The sequence below is a fragment of the Loxodonta africana genome, chromosome 7 (genome assembly GCF_030014295.1).
Source record: "Loxodonta africana isolate mLoxAfr1 chromosome 7, mLoxAfr1.hap2, whole genome shotgun sequence".
Lineage (NCBI taxonomy): Eukaryota > Metazoa > Chordata > Mammalia > Proboscidea > Elephantidae > Loxodonta > Loxodonta africana.
In genome coordinates this window covers 29148275-29167415 of record NC_087348.1, presented here as the reverse complement: position 1 = coordinate 29167415, position 19141 = coordinate 29148275, and the positions used below count along the sequence as shown (strand labels likewise).

General features: G+C 38.1%; 1 protein-coding gene across 1 annotated transcript; it reads right to left on the bottom strand.

The window, feature by feature from the left end:
- Window positions 1-17149: 17149 nt before the first annotated feature.
- Window positions 17150-17968, bottom strand: LOC100659694 (olfactory receptor 5D18-like). The gene is made up of 2 exons (XM_064289386.1): window positions 17546-17968; window positions 17150-17380 (listed from the first exon to the last, which is right to left on the bottom strand). The coding sequence occupies exons 1-2, from the start codon at window positions 17966-17968 to the stop codon at window positions 17150-17152; spliced, it is 654 nt and encodes a 217-aa protein (XP_064145456.1).
- Window positions 17969-19141: the final 1173 nt, after the last annotated feature.

Genomic DNA, 19141 nt, shown 5'->3' with positions numbered 1-19141 from the left:
CTCACCCAGGGCACTATTATTGAAGAGTCAAGTCCTCTATGCATGGCTCTATGCATAAAAGGTGCACATCCTGTTCTTTGCATGATCAGATATGCACCCTTTGCCCTGACTCTATATTCCTCATGAACTGTCTGCATCTAAAGTTTGCATTTTTCCCCTTAGTTGTTTCCTAGATGCCCTACATTGAAGTTAATATCATTATGTCTTTCGAATTTTAAAACGGACCAGCTAACGGCAAAGAGAAGGCTTCTCCTGCATCTGGGAAACTTGTGGGGGAGTGAAGTATATGCAATGTTACATCTGTAGTCACAACCTTGGGTCGTGAACCCTAGAGACTATATGTTGCCCCATTCTCTAGAGGACAATAACTAAGCAATTAAAATTCACTACTTTTCTCTGCTGTACTGGAAAGCCTGGAGGAAAATTACAGTATCATTAGGGAAATTTTATAAGAAACATTTATATTTCAAAGTCACCTTCCCCAGTGTCCTGAACATTCCCATAAAAAAAAAGAAAAAAAAATTTTTTCTTTTTTTTTTTTTTTTATTCCCATACTCTCCCATAATTATCAGGTATATGTATCAATGTCAAAAAAAACAAACCAAACCCACTGCCATGGAGTTGATTCTGACTCATAGTGACCCTATATCAATAGGAGACACATTATTAAATATGAATTGACTGAATGCTGTGTGCTATTCTAACAGGTGAGAAACGATGTCTTAAGTGCAGTTTTCATTTGTGCTTCTATTATTTTGAGTCCACCCAAACAACTCTTGGTCCATTTTAGAGCTATTTGTATTTCTTTAATGTGGACTTTTTAATCATATCTTATGTCCATTTTTCTATAGGATTAATATTCTTCTTCTGCTCAACTCTTATAGAAGCGGTGATTTCTCATTTTTTTTCTCTTGTCAGGTTAACTTTTTCTCTCTTGTTTTTGATATTAAGTTTCTGTATATTCATGTAATCTAAATTGGAAACTTTATTTACATCACCTGCTTTGATGTGTGGAGTAAGAAAGTGATCCAATTGCATTTTTCCTCATTTGGCTAAGGAAAGATCCCCATATGGCTCTTGAACTTCTCTTTGTCAAAATATAACACTATTTTAATAATAAATAGACACTTTAAAGTTTATTTTCAACTTTTTAGGATTAAGCTTCCTACTCTAGTTTGTTTTTTTTCAGTCTTTTTTTGTCCTGAATAACTGTGAGTTTTTATTTATTCATATGAATATTAGAACAGAAAATTTAAAGTGTAATTCCTCAAAATTCCCACATGAATTTTGTATTACTTTCATCCTGGCCCTAATAAATGTAAATTAGTCTAAACAAATAGAAATATTTCCAGACCTGATACTACCGGCAACAAAACTTCTAAGTAAATAACATCCAGCTATTATCTAGGAATATTGAAATGGCCCCTGCGATTGTTCTTTCTGAAGGGTAAATTAATTTTCATGAACTCTTTGACTGACAGAGTGAAATAATAATCAAATGTCCACTAGCATTGGAGTCAAAAGAGCTATGTTCCTGTGTTAAACCAGTCATTTCTGGTTATAAAAACTTGTGTGAATCACAATCACACAGGTTCAAAACTGTGTCATCATCTGTACAGTGGTTGTTGTTGTTATGTGCTGTTTAGTCAAAGCAACCCTCTGTATAATGAAACGAAACACTGCCCGGTCCTGCATCATCCTCATGAGCATTACGACGCTTGAGCCCGTTGTTGCAGCCACTGTGTCAACCCATCTCATTCAGGGTCTTCTTTTTTTTCTGACCCTCTGCTTTGCCAAGCATAATGTCCTTTTTCAGGGGCTGATCCCTTCTGACTATATGTCCAAAGTATGTTAGACAAAGTCTCACAATCTTTGCTTCCAAGGAACATTCTGGCTGTACTTCTTCCAAGACAGATTTGTTCATTCTTTTGGCAGTCCATGGTCTAGTCAATATTCTTCATTAACATTGTAATTCAAAGGTGTCAGTTCTTCCCTGCCTTCCTTATTTATTGCCCAGCTTTCACATGCATATGAGGCAATTGAAAACACCATGGCTTAGGTCAGGGGCACTTTAGTCTTTAAAGTGACATCTTTGGTTTTTAACACTTTTAAGATGTCTTTTGCAGCAGATTGTCCAATGCAATGTGTCATTTGATTTCTTGACTACTGTCCATGGGTGTTGATTGTGGATTCAAGTAACGTGAAATCCTTGACAACTTCATTCTGTTCTACTTTTATTGTGATGTTGTTTATTGGTCCAGCTGTGAGGATTTTTGTTTTCTTTATGTTAAGGTGCATCCATACTAAAGGCTGTGGTCTTTGATACTCATCAGTAAGTGCTTCAAGTCCTCTTCATTTTCAGCAATCAAAGTTGTGTCATCTGCATATCACTGGTTGTTAATGAGTCTTCCTCCAATCCTGATGCCCTGTTTTTCTTCATATAGTCCAGCTTCTCAGATTATTTGTTTAGCATACAAAGTGAATAGGTGTGGTGAAAGTGTACAACCCTGATGCACAACTTTTCTGACTTTAAAGCAAGCAGTATCCCCTTGTTCTGTCTGAACTGCCTCTTCATCTATGTACAGGTTCTTCATGAGCACAATTAAGTATTCTGGAACTGCCATTCTTCACGAGCAATTTTATCCATACCTTGTTATGATCCACATAGTTGAATGCTTTTGCAGAGTCAATAAAACACAGGTGAACATCTTTCTGGTATTCTCTGCTTTCAGCCAGGATCCATCTGACATCAGCAATGATATCCCTGGGTCCACATCCTCTTCTGAATCCAGCCTGATTTTCTGGTGGTTCACTGTGGATGTATTTCTGCACTTGCTTTTGAATGATCTTCAGCAAAATTTTGCTTGCATCTGATATTAATGATATTGCTATATAATTTCTACATTCAGTTGGATCACCTTTCTTGGGAATAGGCATAAATTTGGATCTCTTTCAGTCTGTTGGCCAGATAGCTGTCTTCCAAATTCCTTGCCATAGAGGAGTGTTCACTTTGAGAACTGCATTAGTTTGTTGAAACATTTTAATTGATATTTCATAGATTCCTGGAGCCTTGTTTTTTGCCAATGCCTTCAGTGTAGCTTGGACTTCTTCCTTCAGTACCATGGGTTCCTGGTCATATGCTGTCTCTTGGAATGGTTGAATATTAACAAATTCTTTTTGGTATAATGCCTCTGTATGTTCCTTCCATCTTCTTTTGATGCTTCGTGCGTTGTTTAATACTTCCCCTTAGAATCTTTACTATTGCTCCTGAAGGTTGAATTTTGTCTTCAGTTCTTTCCACTTGAGACATTCTTCCAAACACATTCTTCCCCTTTGTTTTTCTATTTTCAGCTCTTTGCACATGTCATTATAATACTTTACTCTGTCTTCTCAAACTGCCCTTTCAAATCTTCCGTTCAGTTCTTTTACTTCATTATTTCTGCTTTTTGGTTTAGCTGCTTGATGTTCAAGAGCAAATTTCGCAGTCTCTTCTAACATTCATTTTGATCTTTTCTTTCTTTCCTGTCTTTTTAATGAGCTCTTTCTTCATGTATGATGTCCTTGATGTCATTCCACAACTGATCTGGTCTTTGGTTGTTAATGCTCGATGTGTCAAACTTATTCTTAAGATGGTCTCTAAATTCAGGTAGGATATACTCAAGGTTGTATTTTGGCTCTCCGGTCTTGTTCTAATTTTCTTCAGTTTCAACTTGAAATTGCACATGAGAAATTGATGGCCTGTTCCACAGTCAGTACCTGGCCTTGTTCTGACAGATGATATTGATCTTTTCTATAGACTCTTTCCACAGATGCAGTCAGATGATTACTGCGTATTCCATATGGCAAGGTCCATGTGTATATCCACCATTTATGTTGGATAGATAAATGTGACATCATAAATGTTAAAAGTTTATGCTCAGCAGAAAACTTTATTAAAAGAGTAAACAGAAAACTCACTGACTGAGAAAACATCTTTGAAAATGATTTATCTGATAAGGGTCTAATATCTAAGAACTATAAAAATTGCAACAACTCACCAAAAAAAAAAAAAAAAAATACAAACAACCCAATCACAAAATGGGTAAACACACGAACAGAACATTCAGCATAGAGGATATCCAAGCAGCCAATAAACATAAGAAAGGTTTTCAAGATTATTAGCTATTACCTTACTTTTACCCATTGCCGTCGAGTCAATTCTGACTCATAGCTACCCTATAGGACAAAGTGGAACTGCCCCATGGAGTTTCCAAGGAGTGCCTGGTAGATTTGAACCGCTGACCTTTTGGTTAGCAACCGTAGCACTTAACCACTGTGCCACCAGGGTTTCCATTAGAGAGGTGCATATCAAAACTACAATGAGATATCATCTTACCCAGTCTCAAATTCCACTGATTAAAAAACTACAGATAACAATAAATATTAGTAAGGATGTGGGGAGATTGGAACCCTTACCAATGCTGGTGTATCTTTAAATGGTACAACCACTATGGAAAATGGTATGGTGCTTTCTCCAAAATCTAGAAATAAAACAATCCTATGATCAGCAATCATTAAAACATTTCTGATCAGAACCTTTGGTACACAGCTAAAACAGTGTTCAGAAGTCAATTTATAGCAATAAATGAACACATTAAAAAAAAGAAGAAAAAAGAAAGAGCCAAAATCAAAGAGTTATGCATAAAACTTCAACAAATAGAAATGGAATAACAAAAGGGTCCCTCAGTTAGCAGAAAAAAGCAAATAATAAAAATTAGAGCAGAACTAAATGAAATAGAGAACAGAAAAACAATGGAAAGATTTTACAAGACCAAAAGATGTTTCTTTGAAAAGATTAACCAATTCAATAAACCATGGGCCAGAATGACAAAAGAAAAAAAGGAGAGGAAGCAAATAACCCAAAAAAGAAATGAGATGGGTGATATCCCAATAGATCCAACTAAAATCAAAAGAATCATATCAGATTTCTATGAAAAATCGTATGCTTACAAATTTCAAAACCCAGAAGAAATGGACTTTTTTCTAGAAACACAATACCTACCTAAACTAACACAAACAGAGATAGAACAACTAAATAAACATATAACAAAAGAAGAAATTGAAAAGGTAATTTTAAAAATCCCAACAACAACAACAACAACAACAAAGCCCTGGCCATGATGGCTTCACTGGAGAATTCTACCAAACTTTCAGAGAAGAGTTAGCACCACTACCACGAAAATATTTCAGAGCATAAAAAAGGACGGAATACTCCCAAATTCATTCTATGAAGCCAGTATTTGTCTGATACCAAAACCAGGTAAACACACCAACACACACACGCACACAAAGAAAATTACAGACTTATTCCTCATGAACTTAGATGCAGAAATCCTCAACAAAATTCTAACCAATAGAATTCAACAACATATGAAAAAAATAGTTCACCATGCCCAAGGGTGATTCATACTAAGTTTGTAGGGATGGTTCAACATTACAAAAACAATCAATGCAATCCATCATACAAATGAAACAAAAGACAAGAGTCACATGATCTGATCAATTGATGCCAAAAAGGCATTTGTCAAAGTCCAGCACCCATTCACGATAAAAAATCTCAGAAAAATAGAATTTGAAGGGAAACTCGTCAACATAATACGAGGCATTTATACAAAGCCAAGAGCCACCATCATCCTAAATGGAGAGAGTCTGAAAGCATCCCTCCTGAGAATAGGAACCAGAATAGGATGGCTTTTTCGACATTGTGCTGGAGGACCTAGCCAGAGAAGTTAGGCTAGAAAAAGAATTAAAGGCATCCAAATTGTAAAGAAGGAGCAAAAATGTCTCTACTTGCTGATTACATGACCTTATACACAGAAAACCCTAAAGAATCCTCAAGAATACTACTGAAACTAATAGAAGAGTTCAGCAGGGTATAAGGATACAGGATAAACGGACAAAAATCAGTTGGATTCCTGTACACCAGAAAAAGACAACATTGAAGAAGAAATTACCAAGTTGGTACCATTTACAATAGCCCCCAAGAAGATAAAATACTTAGGAAGAAATCTAACCAGAGACATAAAAGACCCATACAAAGAAAGCTACAGAACATTGCTGCAAGAAATCAAAAGAAACATACATAAGTGGAAAAACATACCTTGCTCCTGGAAAGGGAGAGTCAACATTGTAAAAATGTCTATTCTACCTGAAGCAATCTATAGATACAATGTAATCCCAATCCAAAAACCAATGACACTTTTTTAGCGAGATGGAGAAACAAAGCATAAACTTCATATGGAAGGGAAAGAGGCCCCTGGTAAGTAAGGGATTACTGAAAAAGAAAAACAAAATGGGATGCCTCACACTACCTGATTTTAGAGACTATTACACTGCCACAGTAGTCAAAACAGCCTGGTACTGGTACTACAAGAGATACATAGACCAATGGAACAGAGTTGAGAATCCAGACATAAATCCATCCACATATGAGCAGTTGATATTTGACAAAGGACTATAGTCCATTAAATGAAGAAAAGACAGTCTCTTTAACAAATGGTGCTGGCATTACTGACTACCCATCTGCACAAAAATGAAACAGACCCATACCTCACATCACCCACAAAAACTAACTCAAAATGGATCACAGACCTTAATATAAAATCTAGAACAATGCAGATCATGGAAGAAAAAACAGGGACAATGCTAGGAGCCCTAATACATGGCAAAAGCAGTATACAAAACATTACTAACAATGCATAAACTCCAGAAGAGAAAGTAAACAAGAGGGAGCTCCTAAAAATCAAACACCTATGCTCCTCCAAAGGCTTCACCAAAAGAGTAAAAAGATTACCTGCAGACTGAGAAAAACTCTTTTGCTACAAAAAGTCTGATCAGCGTCTGATCTCTAAAACATGCATGGTATTACAATAACTCAACAACAAAAAGACAAATAACCCAATTGAAAAACGGACAAAGGATATGAACAGACACTTCACCAAAGAAGATATTCAGACAGCTAACAGATACATGAGGAAATGTTCACAATCATTAGCCATTAGAGAAATGCAAATCAAAAACTACAGTGAGATACCATCTCACCCCAACAAGGCTGGTGGTAATCAAAAAAAAAAAACACTAAATAATAAATGTTGGAGAGGTTGTGGAGAGACTGGAACACACACGATGCTGGTGGGAATGTAAAATTGTACAGCCAATTTGGAAATTGATTTTGGACTTCCTTAAAAAGCTAGAAATAGAAGTACCATAAGATCCAGCAATTCCACTCTTTGAAATGTATTCTAGAGAAATAAGAGCTCTCACATGAACAGATATATGCACACCCATGTTCATTGCAGCACTGTTTACAATAGCAAAAAGATGAAATCAAACAAGGTGCCCATTAACAGATGAATGGATAAATAAATTTTGATATACTCACATAATGGAATACTACGCAATGATTTAAGAACAAGAACGAATCCTTGAAATGTATCATAACATGGAGGAATCCGGAAGGCTTTGTGCTGAGTGAAATTACTTAGTTACCAAAGGACAGATATAGTATGAGATCACTATTGTAAGAGCTCAAGAAAAGATTAAACACAGAGAAAATATTCTTTGATGTTTATGAGGGTAGGGAGGGTGAGAGAGGGGTATTCACTAATTTGATAGTAGACAAGAATTATTTTAGGTGAAGGGAAAGACAACACACAAAATAGGAGAGGTCAGCACACTAAACCAAAAGCAAAGAAATTTCCTGAACACAGCCAAGTGCTTCAAAGGCCAGAACAGCAGGGAAAGGGATCTAGGGACCATAGTTTTAGGGGACATCTAGGTCAATTGGCATAACAAAATGTTTTAAGAAAATGTTCTGCCTCCCACTTTGGTGAGTGGCATCTGGGGTTTAAAATGTTAGCAAGTGGCCATCTAAGATGCATCAATTGGTCTCAACCCACTTGAAGCAAAGGACAATGAAGAACACCAAAGACATAAGGAAAATTCGAGACCAAGAGACAGAACAGGCCACATAAACCAGAGACTACATCAGCCTGAGCCTGGAAGAACTAGATGGTGCCCAGCTACCACTGATAACTTCCCCTGACAGGAACACAACAGAGAATTCCAATGGAGCAGGAGAACAGTGGTATGCGGACCTCAAATTCTTCTAAAAGACCAGACTTAATGGTCTGACTGAGACTAGAGGGACCCTGGAGGTCATGGTTCCTGGACCCTCTGTTAGGCCAAGACTAGAACCATTCCTGAAGCCACCTCTTCGGACAGGGATTGGACTGGACTATAAGACAGAAAACGATAGTGGTGAGGAGTGAGCTTCCTGGCTCCAGTAGACACATGAGACCCTGTGGGCAGCTCCTGCCTGGAGGTGAGATGAGAAGGTAGAGGGAGACAGGAGCTGGTTGAAAGGACACGGGAAATACACAATAGAGGAGTTGTGTTCTGTCTTATTAGGGGGATAGCAGCTAGGAGTACATAGCAAGGTGTGTGTAAGATTTTGTATGAAAGACTGACTTGATTTATAAACTTTCACTTAAAGCACAATAAATAAAAATAAAATAAATAGTGAAGCCAAACTGGAATAGTAAACAGGGCGCTCCGAGACTGTTTCTCTGAGACATTCTTTAAACCTAGAACTGAATCAATCAATCCCCTGAGATCAACTTTTAGCTAAATAGCAGGGTTTCACACAAAATAAAGGATATTTCCCATAAGATCAGTGATCTACTGAAAAACCATCAGTATGAAACCAAAAGGTCAACAATCATTCAAAAGCAAAAATGAAAAGATAACACATAAGGGAAAAAAAAAAAACTGGAAATGGGAAAATCAGAACACAATTAAAGACAATGTTGACACATTGTAATAAACGTACCTAAAGTCACTGAACTATTGGTGAGAAAACTGTAGAACAGGGACTTAACTTGCTCTGTAAATTTTCACACACACAAAAAAAAAGAAAATAATAATGAAAAAAAAAAGATACAATTCTGGAATGTTTCCTAGATGTTTAATGATCTCATCCTTCCATGAACAGGCAGGCAAATCTACAATTGTGCCTCTCACAGTGAATCACATAGCACCAGGAGTATGAGTTCAGCAGAGAATTTGGGGAGCCCTTTTTTTTTTTAATCATGGTGCGTTTTGGAGAAAGTTAGAAATATTTTCATTCACTTGAACTCCTTCTAAATTAAAAATAATAATAACTATAATGTATATGAGGGTATGAGACAAATATATATCATTCCCTGGAAGAAAAAAAGTAAATTCATTAAAAATTATTAGAAGTATTAATAATGCTGGAAAGCCACGTGTCTGTACGTGCATTATGTTAGAAAATCACAAAACAAAAAAATGAAGGATTAATACAATCCCACAAACTCAGTCAAAATACTCAGTGATTGGAGAAAGTGGGGAGACAGCAGATGCATTCGAATTATTCTCTGGACTGTGCTGGAAATTTTAAGATAAGCCTAAAAGGTGAAGAGATAATAAAGAAACAAGCACAGCACCCTAGATCCTTCTCCCTTTTCCATTTCATCCGTTTCCATCCAAACTCAAATCCCTACTTAAAAGTCCCTTTTGAAACCCTAAGTCCAGTAAAGAAAATGGTACCTCAGAAAATGAGTTGAATTCCACCATTTTCGTGACAGCTTTTTTCTCATACTTGCTTCTCAGGCTATAATCGGGGGATTCAGTGTGGCTATCAGCACGGTAAGGTACACCATGGCCTCTTTTCAGTGCCCAGACTGCTGCCAGAGTGGGGCCTGAAATGAATGAAAAGTACTGTTCCATGGAAGACAAGGATGGCTGCAAGGTGGGAGGTGCAGGTGGAAAAGGCTTTTTGTCTTGCATTTGCAGACCACATTCTTGAGATGGTGATGAGAATAAACAAGTAGGAGGTAAGGGTGGCAACAATGGTGATGGTCTCATTGACAGTGACCACAATGTAGTGTAGCAGTTCATTCATAGAGACATCAGTTCAAGCAAGTGATAAGAAAATGGATTGATTCCAGAAGTAGGGTTTAATCATGTTGGGAACTAGGACAGGATCTCAACATGCAAATCAGAGAACACATGGCTCCTCACAGGTATCATCCAGACACCAGCTGGGACATGATGACCATGTACGGCAGTATGTTGAAGAGGGCCTCAAAGTAGTTGTAGTCCATCACGGCCAGCAGGATGACCTTAGTTATTGCATAATTACAAAGCACATAGAACTACACAATGTGTTCTAGGAAGACAATAGCTTTGTCCTTGTTTATGCATATTTCTTTCCATTGAAAAGATTGCTATTACACATGAGTTTTAACCCATATGATGATATATTGAACTCTGATATATAGTAGTGAGGACAGTATTTGTTTACTAGATTATTTTTTTGAAACTCAACCCCAAACTACTGTACTAAATGCATGTCTCCTGAGAAAGAGTCTAATGATAGCAAAATTCCAAAATCATTAGGAAAAAAAAAACATAACTGGTGGTGATTCCTTACATCACGTAGGCAAAACACTCACAAGACAGTTATGTTGCTTCTTTATTTACCTTAGATTTAAAGAGATGGGAAGGGTGCTTAAAGGATGGTTAAATATAATATATCAAATGGGGTCCATGTCATGATCATAATCCATGAATTGAATAATCTCAATGAGAATCTCCAAGTTATTGATAAAAATGAATTTAAAGCACACGAGATAATTCCATTTTATAAAATATTATATTAGCAACATTCAATGAAATTACAATATTTAAATATTTCTAAACTTTTTTCTTTAATTTTTATTGTTCTTTAAGTGAAAGTTTACAGATCAAGTCAGTCTCTCACACAAAAACTGATATACACCTTGCTACATAATGCCAATTTGTCTCCCCCAAATGAGCCAGCCCACTCTCTCCCTCCACTCTCTCTTTTCACAGCCATTTTGGCAGCTTCCAACCACCTCTACCCTCTCATCTCCCCTCCAGGGAGGAGAGGCCAACATAGTCTCAAGTGTCCACCTCATCCAAGAAGCTCACTCCTTACCAGCATCCCTCTCCAAATCCTTGTCCAACCAATTCCTGCCTGAAGAGTTGTTTTTGGAAATTGTTCCTCTCCTGGGCCAGCAGAAGGTCTGGGGGCCATGACCACCGGGGTCCTTCTTGTCTCATTAAGCCTTGTCTTTTTTGGAGAATTTTGGATCTGCATCCCACTGCTCTCCTGCTCCCTCAGGGGTTCTCTGTTGTGTTCCCTGTCAGGGCAGTCATCGGTTGTAGCCAGGCACCATCTAGTTCTTCTGGTCTCAGGCTGATGTAGTCTCTGGTTTATGTGTCCCTTTCTGTCTCTTGGTCTCCTAATTACCTTGTGTCCTTGGTGTTCTTCATTCTCCTTTGATCCAGGTGGTTTGAGACCAATTGGTGCACCTTAAATGGCCGCTTGCTAGCGTTTAAGATCCCAGACACCTCTTCCCAAGGGGGGGGTGCAGAATGGTTTCTTAATAGATTTTATTATGACAATTGACTTAGATGTCCCCTGAAACCATGGTTCCAAAACCCCTGACCCTGCTACACTGACCTTCAAAGCACTCAATTTATTCTGGAAACTTCTTTGCTTCTGATTTAGTCCAGTTGTGCTGAACTTACCGGTATTGTATGTTATCTTTCCTGTCACCTAAAGTAGTTCTTATCTATTATCTAATTAGTGAATACCCCTCTCCCACCCTCTCTCCTCCCCCCTCTCGTAACCACAAGAAAATATTTTCTTTTCTGTTTAAACTATTTCTTGAGTTCTTGTAATAGTGGTCTTATACAATATTTGTCCTTTTGCAACTAATTTCACTCAGCATAATGCCTTCCAGATTCCTCCATGTTATGAAATGTTTCACAGGTTCCTCACTGTTCTTTATCAATGCATAGTATTCCATTGTGTGAATATACCATAATTTATTTATCCATTCATGCATTGATGGGCACCTTGGTTGCTTCCAGGTTTTTGCTATTGTAAACAGTGCTGCAATGAACATGGGTGTGCATATATCTGTTCATGTAAAGGCTTTTATATCTCTAGGATGTATTCCAAGAAGTGGTATTGCTGGATCATATGCTAGTTCTATTTCGAGCTTTTTAAGGAAGCGCCAAATTGATTTCCAAAGTGGTTGTACCATTTCACATTCCCACCAGCAGTGTATAAATGTTCAGTCTCCCCACCGCCTCCCCAAATTTATTGTTTTGTGTTTTTTGGATTCATGCCAGCATTGTTGGAGTGAGATAGAATCTCACTGTAGTTTTGATTTGCATTTCTCTAACGGCTAATGATCATGAGCATTTCCTCATGTATCTGTTAGCTACCTGAATGTCTTCTTTAGTGAAGTGTCTGTTCATATCTTTTACCCATTTTTTAATCAGGTTGTTTGTCTTTTTGCAGTTGAGTTCTTGCAGTATCATGTAGATTTTAGAGATCAGGTGCTGATGGGAAATGCCATAGCTAAAATCTTTCCCAGTCTTCAGGTAATCTTTTTACTCTTTTGGTGAAGCCTGGATGAGCATAGGTGTTTGATTTTTAAGAGCTCCCAGTTATCTAGTTTTTCTTCTGCATTATTAGTAATGTTTTGTATACTGTTTATGCTGTGTATTAGGGCTCCTAACATTGTCCCTATTTTTTCTTTCATGATCTTCATAGTTTCAGATTTTATATTTAGGTCTTTGATCCATTTTGAGCTCGTTTTGTGTGCTATCATTTTGATGTCTTTTTTTGTGTGTTGACAGTTTCTTTTTCACTTGATTTTATGTGCTGTGTAGATTTTCTTTATATATTGTCCTTTCCTCATATTTGTTGTTGTTGACTATGTTTCTGCTGAGTCTCTATTTTTCCCTTGTATTTTATTTTGATGAGTAGGATAGTTTGTCTCCTTTGTGGTTACCTTATTATTTACCTCTATATTTCTAAATTTAAACCTGACTTTTATTTCTTTGGATCACCGTATCTTTCTCTCCAGATGGAAGATCTATGATTATGTTTCTTAATCCCTCATTACTTTTTTAATGTTGTCTTCTTTTATATAATAACTTTGCAGTTACCCTGCTTTGAGCTTTTTTTTTTATTTAATCTTCCTTTTTTTTTTATTTCCCTGTGTGGGTTGATTTCTGATTGCTCTGCCCAGTGTTCTAGTCTTGGTTTGATACCTGATATTATTGATTTTCTGACCAAAAGACTCCCTGTAGTATTTCTTGTAGTTTTGGTTTTGTTTTTACAAATTCCCTAAACTTCTGTTCATCTAGAAATGTCCTAATTGCACCTTCATATTTAAGAGACAGTTTTGCTGGATATATGATTCTTGGCAGGCAATTTTTTTCCTTCAAATTTTAAATAAGTCATCCCGTTGCCTTCATGCCTGCTTGGTTTCTGCCGACTAGTCCAAGCTTATTCTTATTGGCTCTGCTTTGTAGGTGACTTTTTGTTTAACCCTAGCTGCTGTTAAAATTCTCCTTTATCTTTGGTTTTGGCAAGTTTGATTATAATATGTCACTAATTTATATGGTGTTTGATGAGCATCTTGGAGAGATATCTTCTCATCTTTCACCATATCAGGGAAGTTTTCTGCCAACAAATCTTCAACAATTTTCTCTGTATTTTCTCTTATCCCTCCCTGTTCTGGTACTCCAATCACTCATAGGTTATTTCTGTTGATAGGGTCCCAGATGATTCTTAAGGTTTCTTTTTTTTTTTTTTTTAATCTTTTATTTGATTTTTCTTTAAATATAGTAGTGCTAAGTGATTTATCTCGAGTTCAGAAATTCTGGCTTCTACTTGCTCAGTTCTGCTCCTCTGACTTTCTATTGAGTTGTCTACTTTGTTATTTTATTGTTAATCTGAATTTCTGATTGCTTTCTGTCTATGGATTTTTCCAGCTTATTGAATTTTTCATTATGTTCCTGAATAATCTTTGTGATTTCTTCAATTGCTTCATCTGTCTGTTCCTTAGCTTGTTCTGTGTATTGCTTCATTTCCTTCCTGATGTCTTGAAGGGTTCTGTATATTAATCTTTTGTATTCTCGCTCTGGTAATTCCAGAAATGCACTTTCATCTAGAAGATCCCTGGGTTCTTTGTTTTGAGAGTTTGTTGAGGTGATCATGGTCCATTTCTTTATGTGACTTGATATTGACAGTTGTCTCTGAGCCTTCTATAAGTTATTGTATTAGTTTATGCTTGCTTGCAGTGTCATAGCTTCTTGCTTTGTTTTGTTTTAATATGCCCAAATGGGTTGCTTGAGTGAGCTACTTTGATTGTTTTTGCCTTTAGAGCTCTGACATACTTTCCCAGGATGGCTACACCTGTTATCAGGTATATCAATCTAGGAGTCCACTCACTTTTCTTGTATGAATTCAGTTCAGGTTTCCAGGTATCTGATCATCAAGTGTGTGGTACAGGCTCTGTCCTACAGTCTTAGAGGGGCAGTGGTGATTGGTGTATGTACCAGTATCGGATTGCAGCAGGTGGTTATGCTCTGAACAAGGCAGGAGGCTGAGAACCAACCCCCGAGTGTCTCTGAGGAAAGCATATTCCTGTTCCTTAAAGTGTGCAGGTAGGTGGGTTCTGCAGACATACAATGGGCACACAGTGTTTTGGTTTTAGGCACTGGGAGGTACTAGTTATCCTTGGACACTTCTCATGGGTGGCTGGGTGACCTGAATGGAGCTAACAGTCTTTAGGCCCCTGATGTGGGTAGGTGAGGACGCTGTTTAATAGGCAATGCAATTCCAAACATCAAACACCCATGTCTTCACCACAAAGCTGAAATGGTTGGAGTTTGCCAACAAGGGCCTATCCTCCTGAAATAGGGCCACACAGGTCCATGTAGAAGGTAATGGTGCTCAAAGTCCATGGACCATTTATGCCTGGACAGGAGCCGCTTCTGTCCTGAGCTCCCCTGGTTAGTGGAGCTGGCAAATTTTCTTTCCCCCAGTTGCAATTTTTTCCCTTCTCCAAGGCTGGGAGGATGGCTCTAGGTGCCCAACAGTGCCTATCTCATGCCCAGGGAATTCAGCCACTGAAGCCAGCTTGGGGGTGGGGGGATGTGGTAAAATATACACAAGTACTTAGTTTTTGCTGAGAGTGCCGCTCTTCTCTGGTTCCAGAGCTGCGAGTAGGCTGTGTAGCTGGCAGCTTCTCCCTGGGGAAACTGTGGCCGAATGCTAGTGCCAGCCCACTGCCACTGCTCCAGAAATGGTGCCTGAGCGCTCCCCGTGATTCCGGTCCAGTAACTCCTCTCCGCTTCTGAACCGTCTCTTCCTCCCCCTGCCCCTCTTTTCATTTTCTAAGCTTGCTTTTGTGATGCTGTGAGTTGCTAGCTAGTCATAAATATACTGATTTCACTTGCTTTTTTGGGTCTTTTTTTTGTAAAGAGGGCTCGCCGGAAACGTCTGTCTATTCCACTATCTTGGCTCTTCCCTAAAATTTTAATTACATCTTTTCAAATGAACAGCCTCTATGTAACCAATACTCTAAATTGTCATATAATAAGGCTTGGGAAAATCTTTTTGATAATCTTGCCTTTAACTGAGAAAATGAGTGACTCAAATGACATACAGAAAACTATGCAAAAATGCATTTATTAAAACAACAGTCATTATTACTAATAGTTTTTTTTTTTTTTTTTAGTGCTCACTATTATATGGGTTAGGTGGGCAGTTCTGCTGATCACATCTATGCTTGACTAATCGGGGCTCAGTTTACATAGGTCTGTGAGATCAACTAGCAGGTCAGCTGACAGAAGAGGGTTTCATTCTCAAATCTGGTGTGCTAAATGTCAGATAGTATAATGGAAGAAGTGGGCAACTGGTTATTTTTCTCTCATTAGCCAATATTCTAGTCTGTGTTTGTTCATATGGCAGCTTCACAGGTTTCCAAGAGTATCTGGAAAAGCCTCAAATCTCTCAAAGTTTTGGAACTTACTTCAGTGTAATTTTTGCCACCTCTACTAGAAAAAATAACTGTAGGCTTCAATCAAGGATTGGTCAAATTGAGAGTTCTGCTGAAGAAGACTCCGTAATTATGACCATGTTCTAAAAAATATAAATAAATTATATATAACATTTGTGATGGCTGGGTGGCCAAAATAATACCATAAAACACAGAGCAGACACTGGTTCTCTGAGATCCATTTCTATGCCTCTGGTGAAGCCTTTCTAACTTATCATTCTGTCACACTGGAGCTCTTTCTAAAACATATTCATGTTACAGACAATATTTATTTATGTTTGCATTCATGCCAATGTAACCTAAGTATAAGAAAACACATACATACACACACACAAACACACACGTACAACATATTGTATTTACTCAATAAAAATTGGTTGGCTCAATATTACATTCTCATTTCCTTGAGTTTGTTCATTCTAGTCTCTCCTGAATATAATGCCTTCCTCACTGATATGCCTTCTCCTAATATCCTGCCCATTCTCCAGGCCAACTTTAAATAATACCTCTTTAAGAAAATATATTTCTAATGTCCCTGAATGGATTTGAACTATTCCTTGCCTCAAACCTTTTAAGGTATTTATTATAGTCTGCCTTTTACAATAGCCCCTTTCTTTATTGCCCCAGCAGTACCACCAAATTATGTATTCCTTGAAGACAAAGCTTATGTTTTATCTTTACTGCCATTTGTAGATAAGTAGTCAAAAAAATGTGTGTTTAATGAGAACCTACTATACTCCAAGTGTCTTATAAGAAAGAGGGATGAAATTAATGTTAATTCAGATTCTGCAAGGTGCCCTTTATGATACCTATATTATCTCTTGGCCTTATTTATCAGGTTATGACCCAGTTCCTTTTATCACAGTTGCATAGATTTAAAAGCTAAAGATGAGAGAGATAGCTGATCTTTTCCTGTAATGAAGAGACAAAGCCAAGTTTAGTCTCTTTAAGCCAAAAATCCACAACCTCACCATTGTACAATATTAACTGTTAATTTTAAAATATCCTTCAAAATTGTCTTTTTGGACACATTTAATTTACAAATTAGGGACAAATTCTACTAAAACAATATGTTCAATGAGAAAAGACTTTAGTGTCCATCATCTTGCTGACTGTATTCTTGACATCCGTTTTCCTCAAACTGTAGATGAAGGGATTCAACATGGGGATCAACACTGTGTAAAACACAGAGGCTACTTTGAAGGTGTATCTGGAGTTTTTGGATTGGGCACACAGTAGAGGAAGAGGATGGTGCCATGGAAGAGGGTGATGGCAGTCAGATGAGAGGCACAGGTAGAAAACACCTTACGATGACCACTGGCTGAACTCATTTTCAAGATGGTGACAATGATAAACATATAAGAGGTGAGAATGATGAGTAATGTGATCACATCATTCAAAGTGACGAAGATAAAAAGCAGTAACTGGGAGAGAGAAGTATCAGAGCAAGAAAAAGTGAGAACCGAGGACAGCTCACGGAAGAAGTGATTGACTGTTGAAACCACGAAAAGATAATTTGAAAGTACAGCACGTGATCACCAAGGAACACACTACTCCCCATGCATATGATCACACCACCAGCATAGCACAGAGTCATGGGACATGGCAATTGTGTACAGCAGAGTGTTGCAAATGGCCAAAAAGCAGTCATAGGCCATTACTGATAATAAAAAAGATTCAGTCACGATGAAGGTACGAAAGAAAAAGAGCTGCACTACCCATTCTAAAAGTGAAATGGCTCTGTCTTCTACAACTAGGTTCTCCAGGATCTTAGGAGCAACGACGGAAGAATAGCAAAAAACCACAAATGAGAGGTGGCTGAGGAAAAAGTACATGGGGGTGTGCAGCTTGGGGTTAATTTTCATGATTACAATCATCCCAATATTCCCTACAACAGCGACACCATAGATGGACAGAAATACAAAGAAGAGGGGTAACTGTACTTCTGGGTAATCTGAGAAGCCCGAAAGGGTGAATGTGACACCACTTTTATTACACTCTGACAACAACATGGTTTCTGTTTGTCAAAATCTGAAAGCCAGTCCTAGAAGTTAAAAAAAAAAAAAAAAATTAAAGAGAGTGGGGATATAGGAAGCTTGGATCAACTTCCCCTTGCTGAGACTAGAAAGAATATCTCTTTCAGAATCTATGTTTTTATTAACCAAAATGTGGTAAATTTTTAAAATTTTAAAACATGATTATGACTTAAAGAATTTAGAGATTTTATGGTAATTTTAAGGCAAGTACTCACGTAGCACCTTCAGTTCTCCTTGAATGTTATCATTTCATCGAAGACAAGCCTAGCCTGATGTTGGATTATGTCAGCCTCATAGTCAATAACAAAAATCAGAAAAACCTAAATTATACCATTTAATCATTTCATAACATGCACACACTAGGGACATAAAGAATGGACAGCTTGGTGGCAGGCCAAGATGGCTGACTAGGTAGAAGCTACCTCGGATCCCTCTTGCAACAAAGACTCAGAAAAACAAGTGAATGAATCACATGCATGACAATCTACGAACCCCGACCATTAAACACAGATCTAAAGAGTTGATCAGAGTGACAGAGGCGGAGAATGAGCAACCACGGTGAAGCAATGACTGTTTTCAGAGCCTGGAGCCAGGGTCCCAGTCAGAAAACCATGGAGCTGGGCTTTGGACTGGGCACACGGTTGCTGAGCATGGAATCCTGAGATGGCGCAAACACGGGACACAGCCCAAGCCCCCAGAAGTGACCTCGGGGGAAGCCCAAGCAGTGCACACAGGCAGCGCGATGCCACTGACAGAAGGAGAAGGCACCAGGAGGCAGCGACTAGTTTTGGAGCCTGGAGTGTGGCGTCCCAGCAGGGGAAATTGGTGCTGGGCTTTGGACTGGGAGCGGAAGAACTGACCACAGCTTCTGAGACAGCACAAGCAAAGGAGGTGGGCCTGACCCTTGGGGGCAATCTCAACCCAGCCAACGCACACAGGCTACACACCCCTCGGGAATCTCAGATAAAAAAGTCATCACCAAGCAAGATAAGTAACTTTGTCTATATTCCAGGGTGCTACTCTCTCCAATCTATCTGATCCCTCCCCTCCCCTTCCCAGGTGGCTTTATTAACATTGGAACTTCCTGAGTGAGAGAGTGAAGTGCTCTGTGGTTTTTTTTTTTTTTTTTTTTTTTGGTGTTTTCCTAAC